The following is a 22500-nucleotide window of genomic DNA, read 5'->3' as shown; positions in this document are numbered from 1 at the left end:
CTACTAACTAACTAACTAACTAACTAACTAACTAACTAACTAACTACTAACTAACTAACTAACTAACTAACTAACTAACTAACTAACTAACTAACTAACTAACTAACTAACTAACTAACTAACTAACTACTAACTAACTAACTAACTAACTAACTAACTAACTAACTAACTAACTAACTAACTAACTACTACTAACTAACTAACTAACTAACTACTACTACTACTAACTACTAACTAACTACTAACTAACTAACTAACTAACTAACTAACTAACTAACTAACTAACTACTAACTAACTAACTACTAACTAACTAACTAACTAACTAACTAACTACTACCTAACTACTACTAACTAACTAACTAACTAACTAAACTAACTAACTAACTAACTAACTAACTAACTAACTAACTAACTACTAACTAACTAACTAACTAACTAACTAACTAACTAACTAACTAACTAACTAACTAACTAACTAACTAACTAACTAACTAACTAACTACTAACTAACTAACTAACTAACTAACTAACTAACTAACTAACTAACTAACTAACTAACTACTAACTAACTAACTAACTAACTAACTACTAACTAACTAACTAACTAACTAACTAACTAACTAACTAACTAACTACTAACTAACTAACTAACTAACTAACTAACTAACTAACTAACTAACTAACTAACTAACTAACTAACTACTAACTAACTAACTAACTAACTAACTAACTAACTAACTAACTAACTAACTACTAACTAACTAACTAACTAACTAACTAACTAACTAACTAACTAACTAACTAACTAACTAACTAACTAACTAACTAACTAACTAACTAACTAACTAACTAACTAACTACTAACTAACTAACTAACTAACTAACTAACTAACTAACTACTAACTAACTAACTAACTAACTAACTAACTAACTAACTAACTAACTAACTAACTAACTACTAACTAACTAACTAACTAACTACTAACTAACTAACTAACTAACTAACTACTACTAACTACTAACTAACTAACTAACTAACTAACTAACTAACTAACTAACTAACTAACTAACTAAACTACTACTAACTAACTAACTAACTAACTAACTAACTACTAACTAACTAACTAACTAACTAACAACTAACACTAACTAACTAACTAACTACTAACTAACTAACTAACTAACTACTAACTAACTACTAACTAACTAACTAACTAACTACTAACTAACTAACTACTAACTAACTACTAACTAACTAACTAACTAACTAACTAACTAACTAACTAACAACTAACTACTAACTAACTACTAACTAACTAACTAACTAACTAACTAACTACTAACTAACTAACTAACTAACTAACTAACTAACTACTAACTAACTAACTACAACTAACTAACTAACTACTAACTAACTAACTAACTAACTAACTAACTAACTAACTAACTAACTAACTAACTACTAACTAACTAACTAACTAACTACTAACTAACTAACTAACTACTAACTAACTAACTAACTACTAACTAACTAACTAACTAACTAACTAACTAACTAACTAACTAACCTAACTAACTAACTAACTAAAACGGGCTGAAATCGTCAAATGATTTAAGAAAATCACGAAAAATTGTCCAATGCAATTATTTTTTGTCAGTGTAAATATAACGTGTCAACTATTGTTTGCATATGACTGGTGAAATGTAAAAGGAGTTAACTTCAAACTTCTTAAGTTTGAAATTTGAAAAAGATTTTCAAAAATACATATTTTCTGAAGTATATTTACAGATAAATTTTACTTCTATTATGAAAAATTTTTATTTTACAAAACATGGAATTAGTACATTTTGCGCTCAGTCGAAAATATGGTGGGATATTATTATAATGCCGTGACAAAATTAAATACTCAATAATAGAAAACTAAATAAAAACTTATAATAATAAACTTGGATATCAAGTATAAGAAAATTATTTTCGTAACATGGTTTCATTAAAAAGTAATAAATATTTTCAAATTTTAAGCAGTTTAATTTAAGGCAGCGACCAAGGCGTTTATGATTAAGAGATAATAAATGAAATTGAAGAAAATTAAGATAAAAAGGAAACAGTTTTTGAGGAAATATAAAAAAATACTTGAAACCAAAATACGAAATACTCAAGAGGAATTTAAAAACCGAGAATTTTTGACCGATATATACGATATTCTGTCACATAAAGCCGAAAAAATGTCAACTCCTAAGTCATAGGACATGTTAAAGTGACAAGTTTCGTTCATATAAAGTGTTAAAATAAGAAAATAAATCATTTCGGGTCTAATTTTGTGTCCGTGGAAATGGAAAAAGGATGTAAAGGCAGTTCAATCAGCCGAGATATTCAGTGAAGGCCTATACCGAAAACAGTTGATTCGTTTAAAGCGAGCTTTGGCCGAAAAACTCTAGGAATATGCGAGCAGACATGAATCTGTATGTCCAATGTCCAATGTTCAGATGTTGCTAATTCAGATATTGCCCAACCCCAAAGAATCTGCTGATGAACGTGGCAATGAAAAATGGAGCCATAAGGATAAAAGGGAATCAAAAAATCGTATATAAAGGCGGACCTTAACCACAAAGAATTTGTTTAAGACTGTGGCAGTCAAAAATGGAACCCTGAGAATAATCCCGAGCCAATAAATCACAGGTAAAGTCCGGCCCACTAGTCGATTAGACGACAATGTTGAATATCTAAAGAACTCGGAATTTTGTAGTTCCTGAAGAGTTCCATCTCTTATGAGCTGATAGAATCGGATCAGACAATCTCGTAGTACCTATACCGGACACAATTGATTACGATCTACATTACTTGGAAACAGTAAAGAGACAATAGTCTTTCTTGTTAATTACAAAAGTATATAGAACCAATCAGTCTGTTACGATTACATTGACTCTTTCTGAAACTGTTGGGTATTGATAAAAATTTCAAAATAAAATTATACAAACCCCTTTTCCTTTAATTCTGGACGCTTTGTCTCCTGCAGCACCGGAAACACTACGCATATTGCTAACATCACTTTTCTTTTTAGCAGCAGAATGCATTATGTCACAATTTTAATCAAAAATTTTCGCAAGAATAATAAAATAACAACACAAAATCAATCAAAAATATATAAAATACTTATGTAATTATTCCCGACTTTTTATAATTTCTTTGTTCCAAAATAGTGAAATAGTTTGCAAATTATTGCTTTTTTCTAAATTTAGCTTTAATAAGAAAATCTCTTGACAATTTGTTATTGTTTTTATTAAATAAAATTTCTTCTTTTTTTTATCACAGCACATATAAACAAAACAAAAATATTTTAAGTTAAATTTTGTTTTACTATAAAAATTTGTTATAAAATATAGAAAACATAATAAAATAGCACATACTACATAGGACAACCCATCAACAATAACAAATAAGTTACTATAGAAATTTCATTTACTATCGATTATACGAATTTAATAACCAATATTCGAATAATAAATAATTTCCTTTCATTCAAATCATTGATATATTTTTTACATTATCCTTTATGGCAAATTTTTCTTTACACATTTTAAAGTAATAATAACGTTCCTTTGGTCCTGGTTGAGAAACATGTTGTAAAAATTCTTCTTCATTAAATTCATTGGCTGGATAATGAAAACGTTGTGGTAATTGGCCGGCGGAATCTGCTGTTTCAGCACTGGTATATTCGTTTAGATGTTCCTCATGCATTTTCGGTATAAATTGGAGTGATGTTTGGGGTGTGGTTGGTAAAGAGTGGGAAACTGAAGATGGTATACTTTCTAAAGAACGTTTTTTCAAGCACTCACGTTGCTTTTCTCTTTCAGCTAAAACTTTTAAGAGGATAGGATTTCTGAAAGGGAGGAAAATAAAACAGCAAAAGGAGAGGTTTTAAATAACAAAAGCCTGTTTCAGTGTTTATCTATCTATCTATCTATCTATCTATCTATCTATCTATCTATCTATCTATCTATCTATCTATCTATCTATCTATCTATCTATCTATCTATCTATCTATCTATCTATCTATCTATCTATCTATCTATCTATCTAGCTATCTATCTATCTATCTATCTATCTATCTATCTATCTATCTATCTATCTATCTATCTAGCTATCTATCTATCTATCTATCTATCTATCTATCTATCTATCTATCTATCTATCTATCTATCTATCTATCTATCTATCTATCTATCTATCTATCTATCTATCTATCTATCTATCTATCTATCTATCTATCTATCTATCTATCTATCTATCTATCTATCTATCTATCTATCTATCTATCTATCTATCTATCTATCTATCTATCTATCTTATCTATCTATCTATCTATCTATCTATCTATCTATCTATCTATCTATCTATCTATCTATCTATCTATCTATCTATCTATCTATCTATCTATCTATCTATCTATCTATCTACTATCTATCTATCTATCTATCTATCTATCTATCTATCTATCTATCTATCTATCTATCTATCTATCTATCTATCTATCTATCTATCTATCTATCTATCTATCTATCTATCTATCTATCTATCTATCTATCTATCTATCTATCTATCTATCTATCTATCTATCTATCTATCTATCTATCTATCTATCTTCTATCTATCTATCTATCTATCTATCTATCTATCTATCTATCTATCTATCTATCTATCTATCTATCTATCTATCTATCTATCTATCTATCTATATCTATCTATCTATCTATCTATCTATCTATCTATCTGTCTACCACTCACCTTGTTCTATTTACCCACTTCTCAATCTCCTCATTCGTTATCGTCGAATCGCCCACATAATAATTTTCTGCAATATATTTATTCCTCTGCAGTAACACATTTATATCTACCTCCAATTCTTCATCCAGATCACAGCCGACACAATAAAAAACCAGCAATTTTTCATTCTTTGCTAAGGATTTGATCAACTCATTCGCAGCCAGTGGGGGAATTTTAATGGCACAAATATCCAGTTTAGTTAAAGGTGTATGTTGACCTAACAACTCATTCGCTAGACAACAACATAAGCCCATATCGGTAATAAATTTCGCGCCTCTGATATTTAGCTCCACTATGTGATTAGTACCAATAATCTCGGAAACAAAAGCATGTAAAGCTTTATCTGTTATAGGATTCCGTGCCAAACCCAAATAGGTCATGTCTTTAGCTTTATAATTTTTTAATGATCTACCAATTTGACCTAAAACCTGCTCACCCAAGCCGTTTGATTCCAATTCCAAATTGCAAACAGTTTTAGTAGTTTGAAAAAGTTCCTCGAATGCGGAAGCAGAATCGTCACCTAAGTTATCAAAGCCAAAATCTAAAGTTTCTAAATGTGGCAAAAATCCCAAGGCCCGACAAAGTGTTAAAAGTTTTTCAGCATCCATGCGACTATTGCGTAAACGGAAAGTATGCAGTTTGGACAAATGTTGTAGACCGCTGAAAAGAAAATGCTTTCAGAAATTATAAACAAATTAAATTTTTTAATCACTAACCCTGCTAAACGTTCAATATCGTCTAGCGAGAAATTCATGTGTCTTATTTGATAATTACGATTTTGTAAAGGACCCCCAAAATTCTATGACAAATATTTGTAGATTTGTAAAATATTGCACAAATCCCAGGTCTATATGATGACAATCCTTGGCTGGATAATTGTACTTCTTAATATGCTTTAAAAGTAAAGCTTTATTGCGCTTATCTATGATACGATCTTCACCATCATCTGAACTTTCGGATAATTCTATTTCGAAAACATTGTCGGGAATTTTTTTGCTAGACTTTTTTGGTGGCGGTGGTTCCTTAGTGGCTCTTCTGGCCTCACGTTCTTTACGTTTGGCTTCTTTAGCTTCTCGTGCTTTTCTTTTCGATTCTCTTAATTCCAGACGTTCCTTCTTCATTTGAGCTTTCTTATTGACCATTTCTTTTTCAAGCTCTAATTGGGATTCAGTTTTGTCTTCTTGTTCTATTGCAGATGTTTCTATTACTTCTTCACTAGAACTGCTTAGCAAAGATTCGCTACTTTCTTCTCCTTCTTCTTCCTCTGAGGTTGACTCTGATTGCGAGTGAAAGTACTTTGCAAATGAACGTTCTTTTAAGGATTGCAAACGTTTTATATGCATTTCGCTTACAAAATCTTTAACTTTTAATGCCAAATCTTTCATTTCCTCTTCAGGCCAATATTCAGCTGGACATGATTCCACCAATTCAACGTACTTTAAGGATACACCTAGCTCTTTCCAATTGACATTATTTTTAACAGCTAATGTTTTATCTTTATGCTTGGCTAGCACCACTCTCTTCCAAAAACGTTCTTCCGTTATACTATAGCATTTTTCCAAAGGTAGATCAACATCTAAAGCATCATAGTGTTCTTGTAATAGGCATGGATTGCTGGCTACTATAGGCAAGGGCTGTGGACCAAACGAGCGCGCCAAGACACGTACACATAAATCGGCTAAAGTTCCTAGATTTTTATTTTCTATAAAGGCCTCTGCATATACTGAACGTCCCTGTTCGCTTAGAAGTTGTATTGTCTGTGTCGAGGGCTTATAAATGTCGTATGCTCGTTTTAAGGCGGTATCATTAGGTACACTTATGCTGTTTACATGCACCGGATATGTTAAGGCTTCATTTACCGGTAATTCTTCCATTGGAGGGGAGATTATTAAATGTTGTACAGATTTAAAAATTAATAAAAAAAATCTTTAAATAAATTTATCGATTTACTTTTTTTAATAGTAAAAGCAATGATATGGGGTTAACAATCGCTTCTTGAGATCAAATATATTAGACGGGGTTTGAAAAATTTGTGTCATCTAATATTTAGTTCTAGTTCAGTTCTAGTTCAGTTCTAGTTCTAGTTCAGTTCTAGGTTCAGTTCTAGTTCAGTTTCTAGTTCAGTTCTAGGTTCAGTTCTAGTTCAGTTCTAGTTCGGTTCTAGTTTCAGTTCTCGTTCAGTTCTAGTTCAGTTATAGTTCGGTTCTAGTTCAGTTGCTAGTTCAGTGTTAGTTCAGCTCTAGTTCAGGTTCTAGTTCAGGTCTATGTCAGTTCTAGTTCAGTTCCTAGTTCAGTTCTAGTTCAGGTTCGAGGTCAGTTCTAGTTCAGTTCTAGTTCAGTTCTAGTTCAGTTCTAGTTCAGTTCTAGTTCAGTTCTAGTCAGTTCTAGTTCAGTTCTAGTTCAGCTTCTATTCAGTTCTAGTTCAGTTCTAGTTCAGTTCTAGTTCAGTTTCTAGTTCAGTTCTAGTTCCAGTTTCTAGTTCAGTTCTAGTTCAGTTCTAGTTCAGTGCTAGTTCAGTTCTAGTTCAGTTCTAGTTTCAGTGCTTAGTTCAGTTCTAGTTCAGTTCTAGTTCAGTTCTAGTTCAGTTCTAGTTCAGTTCTAGTTCAGTTCTAGTTCAGTTCTAGTTCAGTTCTAGTTCAGTTCTAGTTCAGTTCTAGTTCAGTTCTAGTTCAGTTCTAGTTCAGTTCTAGTTCAGTTCTAGTTCAGTTCTAGTTCAGTTCTAGTTCAGTTCTAGTTCAGTTCTAGTTCTAGTTTCTAGTTCAGTTCTAGTTCAATTTCTAGTTCAGTTCTTCATTCTAGTTCAGTTCTAGTTCAGTCTAGTTCAGTTCTAGTTCAGTTCTAGTTCAGTTCTAGTTCAGTTCTAGTTCAGTTCTAGTTCAGTTCTAGTTCAGTTCTAGTTCAGTTCTAGTTTCAGTTCTAGTTCAGTTCTAGTTCAGTTCTAGTTCAGTTCTAGTTCAGTTCTAGTTCAGTTCTAGTTCAGTTCTAGTTCAGTTCTAGTTCAGTTCTAGTTCAGTTCTAGTTCAGTTCTAGTTCAGTTCTAGTTCAGTTCTAGTTCAGTTCTAGTTCAGTTCTAGTTCAGTTCAGTTCTAGTTCAGTTCAGTTTCTAGTTCAGTTCTAGTTCAGTTCTAGTTCAGTTCTAGTTCAGTTCTAGTTCAGTTCTAGTTCAGTTCTAGTTCAGTTCTAGTTCAGTTCTAGTTCAGTTCTAGTTCAGTTCTAGTGTCAGTTCTAGTTCAATTCTAGTTCAGTTCTAGTTCAGTTCTAGTTCAGTTCTAGGTCAGTTCTAGTTCAGTTCTAGTTCAGTTCTAGTTCAGTTCTAGTTCAGTTCTAGTTCAATTCTAGTTCAGTTCTAGTCAATTCTAGTTCAATTTAGTTCAGTTCTAGTTCAGTTCTAGTTCAGTTCTAGTTCAGTTCTAGTTCAGTTCTAGTTCAGTTCTAGTCAGTTCTAGTTCAGTTCTAGTTCAGTTCTAGTTCAGTTCTAGTTCAGTTCTAGTTCAGTTCTAGTTCAGTTCTAGTTCAGTTCTAGTTCAGTTCTAGTTCAGTTCTAGTTCAGTTCTAGTTCAGTTCTAGTTCTAGTTCAATTCTAGTTCAGTTCTAGTTTAGTTCTAGTTCAATTCTAGTTCAGTTCTAGTTCAATTCTAGTTCAGTTCTAGTTCAGTTCTAGTTCAGTTCTAGTTCAGTTCTAGTTCAGTTCTAGTTCAGTTCTAGTTCAGTTCTAGTTCAGTTCTAGTTCAGTTCTAGTTCAGTTCTAGTTCAGTTCTAGTTCAGTTCTAGTTCAGTTCTAGTTCAGTTCTAGTTCAGTTCTAGTTCAGTTCTAGTTCAGTTCTAGTTCAGTTCTAGTTCAGTTCTAGTTCAGTTCTAGTTCAGTTCTAGTTCAGTTCTAGTTCAGTTCTAGTTCAGTTCTAGTTCAGTTCTAGTTCAGTTCTAGTTCAGTTCTATTTCAAGTCTAGCTCAATTCTATTTCAGTTCTATTTTGGTTCTAGTCCATTTCTATTTCAGTACTAGTTCAGTTCTTTTTCATGTTTAGTTCAGTTCAAATCGACAGAAAAACAAAGAATTTTCAACTTTTCAACCAGTAAATTAGATACAACTAAATGAAATAGAAGTATTAATAAATATTTTCATTAAGACCATATTTATTTAACAATATCAATTTCAAATTATTAAGCCTCTACAATATTTCACCTATTTCAATACCCAAGTTCAAAGAAAACCATACAAATGTTCCAAAGATACCATAAATATATAGAGAAGGTTTTAAACAATCTGTTAATTTTTTAATTTCATAACGATCATGATAAATCAGTAAAGAAACATATAAAGTATTCTAAAATTAAAAAAAAAACAAAAATTCTTATTAATGATTAATTAATATATCATTAATACACACCATAATTAGAATGGGATAGACACATGTGGCTACGGCAATAAATGTAATTGTATAGAATTTTTCCAAAAATTTAGCAATAAAAATTAAAACGAAAATTAATATGATTAATAATACATTGGCACTGAAAACAATTAAAACGTATATGGGTAAATGATCCTGAAAGTAAAATAAATTAAACTTGTTTAAATAAAATAAATATTAAAAAAAAAGTAACAATAAAAACGTATGCAAATACGTCAAATGTAAACGTCACAGGGTGACATTACGCATTTTAAAACACCACATGTGTAGCAATGAATTACCACATTAATTTTAGCTCCAAGACAAATGATCACTACCATACTTATTAAAATGGCGGCTATGGAAATATACAGCACTATAGGATTCACATGATTGACTACTACGCTTAAAGCAATAACCAGAATTTCAACCTAAAAAATATTATACAGGAAAATTACATACAATAAAGTAATTGGTTATACCTTGTTCGTATTCGAGTAAATAAAAACTGAATCGATTAATATGAAATTCCTATTAAACACCACATTAACTTTTAATCGAATCCAATTAAAGATTTCATAAAATTTCTTATTTATCCATTCCCACTACTTACCAATAAAATGGTAAATATCCATTCCACTCCAGCTGGTAAAATGTTGCCCATACAATCAAATACCGCAATTATAATGATAATTAACAGAAATGTTAAATAAGCTCCAAATATCAGCCATGTATCAATTAAAAATTTAAATGTTTCGCTAAAGATTTTCGTTTAAATTATTGTCAATTTAAATTCAACGAAGCACTAAAGTAATTCTTACAAATTTACCAAAAGACACCATTGTATTATTGAGTTGAGAATAAAGATGGTGCTCAATGAATATATTTTAGAAATTTTACTTTCAAAATTAAAACTTCCAAGAGAGTTTTCCATTTACGATCTTTGATTAACAAAAAATTTTTTGAAACAATTTTTGAAAATGAAATGTTTTGTATTTCGCTTGATACACTAAGAAAAAAAGTTTAGTTTAGAAGAAATATTTACAAAAAAATGTAGGTCCTGTAATTCAGTTCCAGTTCAATTCTAGTCAGTTCTAGTTTAGTTCTAGTTCGGTTCTAGTTCAGTTCTAGTTCTAGTTCTGTTCTAGATCAGTTCCAGTTCAGTTCTAGTTCAGTTCTAGTTCGGTTCTAGTTCAGTTCTAGTTCAGTTCTAGTTCAGTTCTAGTTCAGTTCTAGTTCAGTTCTAGTTCAGTTCTAGTTCAGTTCTAGTTCAGTTCTAGTTCAGTTCTAGTTCAGTTCTAGTTCAGTTCTAGTTCAGTTCTAGTTCAGTTCTAGTTCAGTTCTAGTTCAGTTCTAGTTCAGTTCTTGTCAGTTCTAGTTCAGTTCTAGTTCAGTTCTAGTTCAGTTCTAGTTTAGTTCTTGTTCAGTTCTAGTTCAGTTCTAGTTCAGTCTAGTTCAGTTCTAGTTCAGTTCTAGTTCAGTTCTAGTTCAGTTCTAGTTCAGTTCTAGTTCAGTTCTAGTTCGGTTCTAGTTCAGTTCTAGTTCAGTTCTAGTTCAGTTCTAGTTCAGTTCTAGTTCAGTTCTAGTTCAGTTCTAGTTCAGTTCTTGTTCAGTTCTTGTTCAGTTCTAGTTCAGTTCTAGTTCAGTTCTAGTTCAGTTCTAGTTCAGTTCTTGTTCAGTTCTTGTTCAGTTCAGTTCTAGTTCTAGTTCAGTTCTAGTTCAGTTCTAGTTCAGTTCTAGTTCAGTTCTAGTTCGAGTTCTAGTTCAGTTCTAGTTCAGTTCTAGTTCAGTCTAGTTCAGTTCTAGTTCAGTTCTAGTTCAGTTCTAGTTCAGTTCTAGTTCATTCTAGTTCAGTTCTAGTTCAGTTCTAGTTCAGTTCTAGTTCAGTTCTAGTTCAGTTCTAGTTCAGTTCTAGTTCAGTTCTCGTTCAGTTCTAGTTCAGCAGTTCTAGTTCAGTTCTGTTCAGGTCTAGTTCAGTTCTAGTTCAGTTCTAGTTCAGTTCTAGTTCAGTTCTAGTTCAGTTCTAGTTCAGTTCTAGTTCAGTTCTAGTTCAGTTCAGTTCAGTTCTAGTCAGTTCTAGTTTCAGTTTCTAGTTCAGTTCTAGTTCAGTTCTAGTTCAGTTCTAGTTCAGTTCTAGTCATTCAGTTCTAGTTCAGTTCTAGTTCAGTTCTAGTTCAGTTTCTAGTTCAGTCTAGTTCAGTTCAGTTCAGTTCTAGTTCAGTTCTAGTTCACAGTGCTAGTTCAGATCTAGGTTCCGTTCTAGTTCATTCTTTCAGTTCTAGTTCAGTCTTCATTCAGTTCAGTTCTAGTTCAGTTCTAGTTCAGTTCTAGTTCAGTTCTAGTTCAGTTCTAGTTCAGTTCTAGTTCAGTTCTAGTTCAGTTCTAGTTCAGTTCTAGTTCAGTTTTCTAGTTCAGTTCTAGTTCAGTTCTAGTTCAGTTCTAGTTCAGTTCTAGTTCAGTTCTAGTTCAGTTCTAGTTCAGTTCTAGTTCAGTTCTAGTTCAGTTCTAGTTCAGTTCTAGTTCAGTTCAGTTCTAGTTCAGTTCTAGTTCAGTTCTAGTTCAGTCTAGTTCAGTTCAGTTTAGTTCAGTTCTAGTTCAGTTCTAGTTCCTAGTTCAGTTCTAGTTCAGTTCTAGTTCAGTTCTAGTTCAGTTCTAGTTCAGTTCTAGTTCAGTTCTAGTTCAGTTCTAGTTCAGTTCTAGTTCAGTTCTTGTTCAGTTCTTGTTCAGTTCTAGTTCAGTTCTAGTTCAGTTCTAGTTCAGTTCTAGTTCAGTTCTAGTTCAGTTCTAGTTCAGTTCTAGTTCTAGTTCAGTTCTAGGTCAGTTTTAGTTCAGTTCAGTTCTATTACAGTTTTAATTCAGTTCTAGTTCGTTTGGTTAAGTATTAGTTCTTATCTTTGCAGCACAGTGTAATTAAAAACATTTGCATACTTGCTTCAATATTAATAATCTTAAATAATAATATAAACTGTTAAAGTAAACAATTACTATCCATACGTTACGGGGGGATTTCCATAAGCGTAAATACTAATTAACCAATTTTCAACAAATGTCAAATAACTCGCTTCATTGCGTTAATAAACCCTGCCTAAACGGGTAAAAACCCGTACTAATGTTTAGTTCAGAAAAGTAAAACAAATCAATTCTAATAAATTTTGCATTAAATAATACATTTTATTGTAAAAAAACACACAAATATTTTATAAAACAATAATTATTAATATTAACAATAATAAAAATGATTACTTAATAACTTGTCATAAAATCGTCACGCCTTAAACTTTTGATATAACGCACTGGAAGTTCGGGCAAATAAACACAAATAAAATACATCAGTGGACCAAAAATTATATAAAATGCCAACCAAAAAAATAAAGTAAAAATTGTAAATGCATCCATGCGTTTGTTTTTTTAAGTATTTTTTATGTTTTGCACAAGTTCAAAAAAAAATGATGTAATTGTCAAGGCGTTTTAAAAGATTTGTTTTGTTTAATTTAAACTTAATTACTAATATCACTATGATTAATTAATTAATGAATTTTGTTTTAAAAAAAAAATACACAAAATTTCAATAAAACAGTATTTAAGCAGGTAACTTTAGTACACAATTTTAAAACAAAAAATGTAATAAAAACAAAATACACCGTTTTGAAAAAAAATAATTAAAAAAAAAATATTCGTTAATTAATCCAGTTCCCAATTAATCCAGTTGGAAAAAAACTAAGAAATGCGGAACTGTTAAGAATTTTTCTAGGAATGCCATCTGTAAAGATACAAAAGTTCAAAACAAAAAGATATTAGTAATGTTAAGAAAATAATAAAAAAAAACTAGTTTGAAATTGAGAAAAAAAAAATATAATTTTTAAAAAATTTTTATTAATAAAAAACAAAACAATTGTTTCTTTTGTTTAGTGAAACCTACACAAACAACAATAAAATTTATTATTAGCAATTCACAGCTTTTGTATTTTTTGTTTGTAAATCATATAAAAAAGGCGAATTATTAATTTCAAATCAAATTCAGTAAAAAAAAATAACTTTTTCTTAACTCTCCCGTTTAAACGGTCTTATTTTGAAATTGTGTACTTGCACTCTCTATGTTCTGGCTCAGACTGATTGTTTGTTTAATAATAAAAGTTTTGTTAACGTGATTTTATAAAAATTAAAAAAAAAAAAAATTGTTGTTTTGGCCCAAGTTTTACATACTAATAATGTTTATTGGTTGGTTGTTGGTGTGTTTTGTATTTTTCATGTATACATGTTTCAGTTAGTTTAGATATTCCTAAATTATGGGGTTTTAGCTACGCTGCTGTGTTATATACACCAAGGGTAAAGAACAAAAAACTTTGTACATACATATGTTTGTATGAGATGTTTGTGAGCACAAAAAACGGCCAATTGATAAAAATGTTGTATTGTATGATTATATACAGTAGAACTTCTATGGTTAACACTTGAAATTTTCTAATGAGAATTTATGACTTAATGTTCTAATGTTCTAGACTGGACTATAGTCTCGTCTATACTCTGGACTACAGCCTGCTGATAGTCTGAACTAAACTCTAGTTTAAAGTCTGGACTATGGGTCTAAAGTATGGTATATAGTCCCATCTATAGTCTGAACTATAGCCTCACCTATATTCAGAAATGTCGTCTAGTCTATAGTTAAGACTATAGAGTAGACTATAGTCTATACTATAGAATAGACTATAGTCTATTCTATAGTCTGGACGATAGTCTATTCTATAGTCTGGACTACAGTCTATTCCATAGTCTGTATAGTCTGGACTATAGTCTAGTATATAGTCTGGACTATAGACTAGCCTACATTCTGGACTATAGTCTAGCCTATATTCTGGACTATACTTACTCTATAGTCTGGACTTTAGTCTAGTCTGTAGTTTCAACTATAGTCTAGAATATAGACTAAAAAATATTCTGGACTATAGGTTTGTCAGAAGTCTGGATTATAGTCTTGTCTACAGGCTGGACAATAGTCTAGTATCCAGTTTGGGCTATAGTCTTGTCTATAGTATTTTCTATAGTGTGGAGTATAGCCTGGACTATAGTTTTCTCTATAGTCTTGTCTATAGTCTGGACTATAGTCATGTCTATAGTCTGGACTATAGTCTGCCTATAAGTTGGACTATAGTCTTGTCTATAGTCTGGACTATAGTCATGTCTATAGTTTGGACTATAGTTTTTTCTATAGTCTGGACTATAGTCTTGTCTATAGTCTGGACTATAGTTTTGTTTATAGTCTGGATTATATTCAGGACTATAGTCTGGACTTTATTCTGGACTTTAGTCTGGACTATTGTCTGGACTATTGTCTGGACTATTGTCGGGACTATAATCTGGACTATTGCCTTGTATAGCCTGTTGTATAGCCTGGACTATCTTGTCTTGTTTATAGTCTGGACTATCTTGTCTTTTGTGTTGTCTTGTCTATAGACTTGTCTTTAGTGTGGACTATATTCTTGTCTATAGTCTGGACTATAGCCTTGTCTATAGTCTGGACTATAGCCTTGTCTATTGTCTGGACTATAGTCTTGTCTATAGTCTGGACTATAGTCTTGTCTATAGTCTGGACTATAGTCTTGTCTATAGTCTGGACTATAGTCTTGTCTATAGTCTGAACTATAGTCTTGTCTATAGTCTGGACTATAGTCTTGTCTATAGTCTGAACTATAGTCTTGTTTAGTTTTGAACTTAACTAGGGAATTTATTAAATTTAAAAGTTCATTGTTAAAAAAATGTTTTTAAATAAACTTCCTCTATTAGAAATAAATAAGATTTTTACTTTTTTTAAAAACAACTTTGCTAAACAATGGTGATTATGTTTATTTTTACATATAGATAAACAAATATGTATTTACTTGTTTTTTACTTAAATATATATATACATTTTATATGAATAATAAATATAAATAAAAAAAGGTAAACATTTTCAAACGACTAAAATAAATTTATTAAATAATGAAACCACCTGTAGCATTTATATGCACATTTAATTAAACACTAGTAAAACAACCATTTTCTAAAGAATAATTAAAGTTTTGAACCCATTGTCATGTTAATTATTCTAATTAACAGTTTATATCCGCTTAAACGAAATTAACTGATTGGTTTGATATTAAGTAATAATATTTTGTTAACAGTGGGAATGTTAACAAAATCCTAATTAAAATTTTTAATAATTTTATAGATTAAAATTAAAAAAGTTTCCAAAATTTGTTTTTGACATTTTATTTATGGCAAATTTGATAAGGGTCGTGTGCGAAAAGATAATTCGCACTTGTTAAGTGTGTTCTAAGAATGTCTATTAATAAATCTAAATCGTCATTGATTTTTAATAAAAATTCCATTGTAAACAATATTTTTTTACAAATTTATATAAAGATATCAATAATAATAATATTGTCAAAAAAACTTGACTTTTGGTAATGACATAAAACAACAAGATTGTTGCTAAAAAAATCTATCAAAACAAAAATAATCGCATTACAATAACAAATACTTGTTCATACTAAAAACAGCTGTAACATTATAATTAAATAATTCTAAAATAAATTGTTTACATTAAAAAGCGTGTTAATTGAAAAATGCAATTTAACTTAAATACAAAAATTCATATAAAATATTAATGGATCATTAACCCTTTCTTCTACGTACAAATTCCGAATAAAAAAATCGAAACCAGCACAATAACAATTAGTCAGTTAGACTTTAAGCCAAGACTATCGAATCAATGGATAGGTAACCTTGAGTAGTAGAAACACAACTACAACGTTTATGATTATTTGTTCTAAAACTAAATTGCCTTTGGTAGACTGGTTTTTTTTTTTTTTTGTTAACACTTTTATTAACAGAAATTAGTTTTGCTTATTTTCTACTTTACACTTTGTTTTAAAGGGGAATTGATTGTTGGAAACAATATTAGAAAAAAATTAACTATTGCAATTTATCTTTGCGGTTAGCAGTTGTTACTTTGAAAATTTAGAATACTTCCGATTGTAATCTGTCTAAAAACCACATTCTTATTGATATATTTAGCTCTAAATTAGTTAGTCACTCAGTCATTCAGAAACAGTGGGTAATAAATATGAAATATTTATATAAATATAATAAATATTTATTTATTGAAATAAAAATAAAATCCTTTTTCAAAACACGGATACTTCACCAATATACTTATAGTCTTGTCTACAGTCTTGACTATAGTTTTGTCTATAGTCTGGACTATAGTTTTGTCTTGCCAATAGTCTAGACTATAGTCTTGTCTATAATCTGGACTATAGTCTTGTCTATGGTCTGTACTATAGTCTTGTCTATAGTCTGGACTATAGCTTTGTGTATAGTCTGGACTATAGCTATGTCTATGGTCTGGTCTACAGTCTTGTCTATAGTCTTGCCTATAGTCCAGAATATAGTCTAGTCTATAGTCCGGGCTATAGTCTTGTCTATAGTCTGGACTATAGTCTTGTCTATAGTCTGCACTATAGTCTTGTCTATAGTCTGCACTATAGTCTTGTCTACAGTTTGCACTGTATACTTGTCTATATTCTGCACTATAGTCTGTACTATAGTCTTGTCTATATTCTATAATATAGACTTGTCTATAGTCTGGACTATAGCTTTGTGTATAGTATGGACTATAGCTATGTCTATGGTCTGGACTATAGTCTTGTTTATAGTCTGGACTATAATCTTTTCTATAGTCTGGACTATAGTCTTGTCTACAGTCTGGGCTATAGTGTGGATCATAGTCTAGTCTATAGTCCGGTTTACAGTCTGGACTATAGTCTTGTCTATATTTCATACTATAGTCTATAGTCTGGACTATAGTTTTGTCTATAGTCTGGACTATAGTTTTGTCTATAGTCTAGACTATAGTATTGTCTATAGTCTGGACTATAGTCTTGTCTATAGTCTGGACTACAGTCTTGTCTATAGTCTGGACTATAGTCTTGTCTATAGTCTGGGCTATAGTCTTGTCTATAGTCTGGACTATAGTCTTGTCTATAGTCTGGACTATAGTCTTGTCTATATTCTGGACTATAGTCTTGTCTATAGTCTGGACTATAGTCTTGTCTATAGTCTGGACTTGTCTTGTCTATAGTCTGGACTATAGTTTTGTCTATAGTCTGGACTATAGTTATGTCTATAGTCTGGACTATAGTCTTGTCTATAGTCTGGTTTAAAGTCTTGTCTATAGTCTGGATTATAGTCTTGTCTATAGTCTGGACTATAGTCTTGTCTATAGTCTGGACTATAGTCTTGTCTATAGTCTGGACTATAGTCTTGTCTATAGTCTGGACTATAGTCTTGTCTATAGTCTGGACTATAGTTTTGTCTATAGTCTGGACTATAGTTTTGTCTATAGTCTGGACTATAGTTTTGTCTATAGTCTGGACTATAGTCTTGTCTATAGTCTGGATTATAGTTTTGTCTATAGTCTGGTTTAAAGTCTTGTCTATAGTCTGGACTATAGTCTTGTCTATAGTCTTGACTATAGTCTTGTCTATAGTCTGAACTTCTTGTCTATAGTCTTGTCTATAGTCTGGACTATAGTCTTGTCTATAGTCTTGTCTATAGTCTTGTCTATAGTCTTGTCTATAGTCTGGACTATAGTCTTTTCTATAGTCTGGACTATAATCTCATCAATAGTCTGGGCTACTATATCGTCTATGGTCTGGGCTATAGTTTCCTCTATAGTCTGGACTAAAGTCTCGTCTATAGTCTGGACTGTAGTCTGGGCTAAAATCTATAGTCGGGACTATTGCCCGGTATATAATCTAGACTACAGTCTTGCCTTTCGTCTGGGCAATAGCCCTGTCTTTAGTCAGGACTATAGCTTTGCCTATAATCGTGACTATAGTCGTGTCTATCTTCCGAAAAGTCAACTTTTCTCTTAACCACAAAACGATTATGTTTAGCAAACCATTTGATTAGTTCAATTACAAATTTTGTTTAAAGTTAAAGATTATTTTAAATTTTTTATAAAAAAAATTATTAATTATGTTAAATATGTTAATTTTTATAGTATTTATAATTCTCATTTAGATGAGAAATGCAATTTTAAATTTTTTATGTTTACTTTAAAAATTTTAAATAACATCAATTATTCATATAAATAAATATTTATACTCACAGCATATAAAAGAAATTATCACTATCTTTTCTCTTCATATTGATGTTTTCATTTTGTATGTGTTTGCCATTATCAGCACCAGTATCTCGAAAACCATTTGTTTGCGCTGTCAGACCTTTGTTTCCATTGTTTTGATTTAAACTAGAAACATCTTTTGTTTGTCCAGACGAAAAGAAACGTAAAGTTTTATCCATGATGCTAATTGAAAAAGATAAACAAAACAAAAAACGTAAACAAAGAAATTAAAAAAAAAGGAATTTGTTAAAAATGCGTAATAATGCTATAATCTTGTTTATATACATAAAATATTAATACATATCTGTAGAATTCTTATCAAATATGTACTTAACATATATTTTTTGATATTCGTACTATATTTTCGGTATAAAGTCAAGGTGAAGGCACTCGTTTAACTGATAACGTTTAAACGATAAACAAAAACATATTTTGAGACATACAAACAAACAAACATCTGAGAAAATCTTTTACAGTGAGTGTCATAAAATTTTGAACACAATAAAAGATTTTATTGGAAAAATCTAGAAAAATAAACTTTATCTAAAGGTGAAATACATAATAAATAAATAATTAGTTTTTTTGATTAATTGCTGTTATGACTTTGTTGTTTGTCTGTCACTTTTGACTTTTCAAAAGACCGATTGTTTGTTTAAAAGTTTGAAATTTTATTATTGCTTTTATTTTGCTCTGCACTGTAAGAATTAACATATGATGTACATATTTAAATATGTACTCAAATAGAACAAGAACACACGCCTCTTTTAAAAGACTATTCCGACATATAAAAACACTTGTGGTTATCTTTTGCAGACCTGTGACATTTTAATTTCTATATTCTCGTACGAGATTTTTTTATATGATCACCAAGCGTTTTGAAAACAATTGTGGATTTATAAATAAACTAATAAGTTTTTTTCAAGTTATTTTTAAATAAATAAATTTATGATATTGCATTGTTCTTAATATATTCTCCCAGAACAAAGAACTCTAAAAAGTGTGTGATGATCATACAACTTATAAAAATTAACATAAATTAAGATAATCGAACAGTTTGGGAAGGCAGTTGTAGATAACTTTAGTTCAAAAACAAGTATGAAAGCAAAGTAAGTCAACAACGACTATATGACACCATACACCGATATAAACATATTTTTAAAAGGGAAGATTAGATCGGAGCATTGTGCAATTATGAAACGATCATCAATATGACCAGATCAGACTAGAATCCAAACTATAGATGAGACTATAGTTAAGATTATAGAAGTGACTATAGACCAGAATATAGACTATACTATAATCCCGACTATAAACCAGATTATAGATCAGGCTATAGTCAAGACTATAAACCAGGCTATAATCCAGACTATGGACGAGACTACATTCCAGACTATAGACAAGACTATAGTTCAGACTATAGACGAGACTCTAGCCCAGAATATAGACGAGACTACAGTCCAGAATATAGACGAGACTATAGTCCAGGCTACCGACTTAAACCCATAGACAAAATTGTAGACAAGGCTATAGACTATACCATAGCCCAGATTAAAGACTATACTGTAGTTCATATTATAGACTATATTATAGTCCAGATTAGGAACTATTCTATAATCCCGATTATAAACCAGATTATAGACTCTACTGTAGACCAGGCTATAGTCCAGACTATAAAACAGGCTATAATCCAGACTATAGACGAGACAATAGTGCAAACTATAGACGAGACTATAGACCAGACTATAGACGAGACTATAATCCAGAATATAGGAGAGACTATAGTCCAGACTATAGTTAACTATAGTCCAGGCTACCGACTTAAGCCTATAGCTACTATAGTCCAGATTATAGACGAGACCATAGTCCAGATAAAGATGAGATAATAGTCCAGATTTAGATGAGACTATAAACGAGACTATAGACCAGACTACAGAAGAGAATTTGGACAAGACTATAGTCCAAACTTTGGAGGAGACTATAGACTATTCAATAGTCCATACTATAGACCAGGCTATAGTCCATACTATAGACCAGACTATAGTTCAAACTATAAATCAGACTATAGATCAGACTATAGACAAGACTCTAGTCGAAACTATAGACTAAACTATAGTCCAGGCGAGACGAGGCTATAGTCCAGACTATAGACTTGACTATAGTCCTGACTATTGACGAGAATATTGCCCAGACTGTAGACGACACCACAGACAAGACTATTGACGAGATTAGTGCCCAGACGAGACCACAGACTAGACTATAGGCAAAACTATGAAGAGACTAGATCGATCTTGTAAAGGAGTTAATGTTGATATACAAGTTATAATGGACTATCAACTCATTCTCTGAAAGGGAACTTTATATGGGACAAGTAGGCTTCGTTATTGCTGCAATAAAATATTATATGGCGGCCTGCACTTTGATTACAGGATATACTTGGACAGACATACAGAAAGACTCACAGACATCGCTTATTCGACTCATAAATTGATTCTGAACCGATTTGGGTGGATATAGGACCAATATTTCAGTGGTTATTGTTTAAATTTATTATTAACATATTGGTGAGATCATTTTCCAATAAATTTGGCAATGAATTTTTATTAGTTAATAAACATTTGCCTTGTGTAAATATGATGGCCTCGTTAAAATTATTATTTGAAGTTCATTTTACAATTCAATTTGTTTAAAAATTTTAAAGCCAAGAAATGCAATTCAATGCAAAGTAGTTTTACCAATAAAACAGCCTATTGATTTGGTGATAAATTTGAAATTTAAAGAATTTTTTTTTTAATTAGAAATATATAAAAAATCATTTATTTATTTTTTAACAAAATAAAATTAATTTGTTTTTGTTAAATATTAACCCCATAGAGAGTTGAGCTGATTGGTCTGTCTGTCCATATGTCATGCATAGATTTATTTGAAGATATTTTTGGGAATAACATGTTCCACTTAAATTTCATTTTTAGACATAAAAAACATAACATGAACATTAATCTCTATAGGGGATTGATAATTTTATAAATTTCATAAATGTTTAATAAACTTGTTGATGGTTTATTGTAAGAATAGAACTTTCTGAATTATAGTTGAAAACAGTGTGTATGAGATAAGTATTCGGTTGTACTTTTTAAATATACTGTATGTACTAGGGTTCTATAGTTGAAACGAAAAGTCGACTTTTCGACTTTTTGCATTTAGTTAAAAGTCGACTTTACGACCTTTCGACTTTTTCCATTTTATGAAAAGTCGATTTTTCGACTTTTCGACCTTTTTCATTTATTTAAAAGTCGACTTTTAGTATTTTATAAATGGTCGACTTTTCGACTTTTTTCGACTTTTCGACTTTTTCCGAATTTTTTCGACTTTTCGACTTTTTCCGACTTTTTTCGACTTTTCGACTTTTTTCGACTTTTCGACTTTTTTCGACTTTTTCCGACTTTTTTCAACTTTTCGACTTTTTCCAACTTTTTGACTATTTTCGACTTATTTCGACTATTTTTTACTTTTTTCGAGTTTTTCCGATTATTTTAGAGTTTTTGACCTCTTTTCCACTTTTTTAAAATTTTCGACTATTTTCGACTTTTTTCGACTTTTCGACTTTTTCCGACTTTTCGACTTTTTCCGACTTTTCGACTTTTTTCGACTTTCCGACTTTTCGACTTTCTTCGACTTTTTTCGACTTTTCGACTTTTTTCGACTTTCCGACTTTTCGACTTTTTTCGACTTCTATTTACAAAGTCGACTTTTCGACTTTTTTCATAGACGATAGTCGAGTTATCGACTTTTTTGGAACAAAATAGTCGACTTCGACTTTTCGACTTTTTTCGACAAAAAGTCGATTGTTCGATTATTCGAAAGTCGATTTATAGAAGCCTAGTATGTACCTACATATCGTATTTCTTTTGCCTAGAATTCGGTAAAACACTTTATAAAAAGTAAATAAAATAAAACTTGTTTTCATATAAATGTATGTCTCTTGTGTTGTTTACTCGTTTTGCATTAATTGTTGTTTAAATAAGTATTCAAGGTATTTCAAAAAAAAAAACATGCATATATTTTAAAAATTTTGTCTATAATAATATGGGCTACTATTTTTATTAAAATAAATTTATTAATAT

At 30.6% G+C, this 22500-nt stretch overlaps 4 protein-coding genes across 7 annotated transcripts in view; all 4 read right to left on the bottom strand.

Moving 5' to 3' along the window:
- Positions 1-3354, bottom strand: part of LOC119613229 (dynein intermediate chain 2, ciliary) — a 16474-nt gene extending 13120 nt beyond the window's left edge. Inside the window, exon 1 of the mRNA XM_037969184.1 lies at positions 2981-3354. Coding sequence (XP_037825112.1) covers positions 2981-3076 — 96 coding nt within the window. The 5' untranslated portion in view covers positions 3077-3354. The remainder of the gene's footprint in view (positions 1-2980) is intronic.
- A 115-nt stretch (positions 3355-3469) lies between these two features.
- LOC119613230 lies at positions 3470-6786 on the bottom strand. Its single transcript, XM_037969187.1, is given in 4 exon segments — positions 3470-3882; positions 4788-5486; positions 5543-5616; positions 5618-6786. Coding segments are annotated over 4 exon segments (2217 nt in total). The 5' UTR covers positions 6701-6786; the 3' UTR covers positions 3470-3521.
- Positions 6787-8946: 2160 nt separating this feature from the next.
- LOC119613233 lies at positions 8947-10139 on the bottom strand. Its single transcript, XM_037969210.1, has 5 exons — positions 10035-10139; positions 9827-9971; positions 9516-9644; positions 9214-9369; positions 8947-9150 (listed from the first exon to the last, which is right to left on the bottom strand). The coding sequence occupies exons 2-5, from the start codon at positions 9875-9877 to the stop codon at positions 8995-8997; spliced, it is 492 nt and encodes a 163-aa protein (XP_037825138.1). The 5' UTR covers positions 9878-9971; positions 10035-10139; the 3' UTR covers positions 8947-8994.
- Positions 10140-12356: 2217 nt separating this feature from the next.
- Positions 12357-22500, bottom strand: part of LOC119613232 — a 17723-nt gene continuing 7579 nt past the window's right edge. For 3 of the 4 annotated variants that reach the window (XM_037969208.1, XM_037969194.1, XM_037969206.1), the window contains 2 exons: positions 18365-18562; positions 12617-12973 (listed from right to left, as the gene is read on the bottom strand). In XM_037969208.1, the coding sequence (XP_037825136.1) occupies positions 12961-12973; positions 18365-18558 (207 nt within the window). In that variant the 5' untranslated portion in view covers positions 18559-18562 and the 3' untranslated portion in view covers positions 12617-12960. Of the gene's footprint in view, positions 12974-13132; positions 13346-18364; positions 18563-22500 lie in introns of those variants that run through there. The other variant, XM_037969209.1, reaches the window with a different exon arrangement.

Source organism: Lucilia sericata, unplaced genomic scaffold (assembly GCF_015586225.1).
Source record: "Lucilia sericata isolate MDLA Ls3-8-SP2 unplaced genomic scaffold, ASM1558622v1 Contig002022F_arrow, whole genome shotgun sequence".
NCBI lineage: Eukaryota > Metazoa > Arthropoda > Insecta > Diptera > Calliphoridae > Lucilia > Lucilia sericata.
Note: the sequence above shows the minus strand (reverse complement) of the source record. Positions and strands in the feature narration are given on the sequence as shown.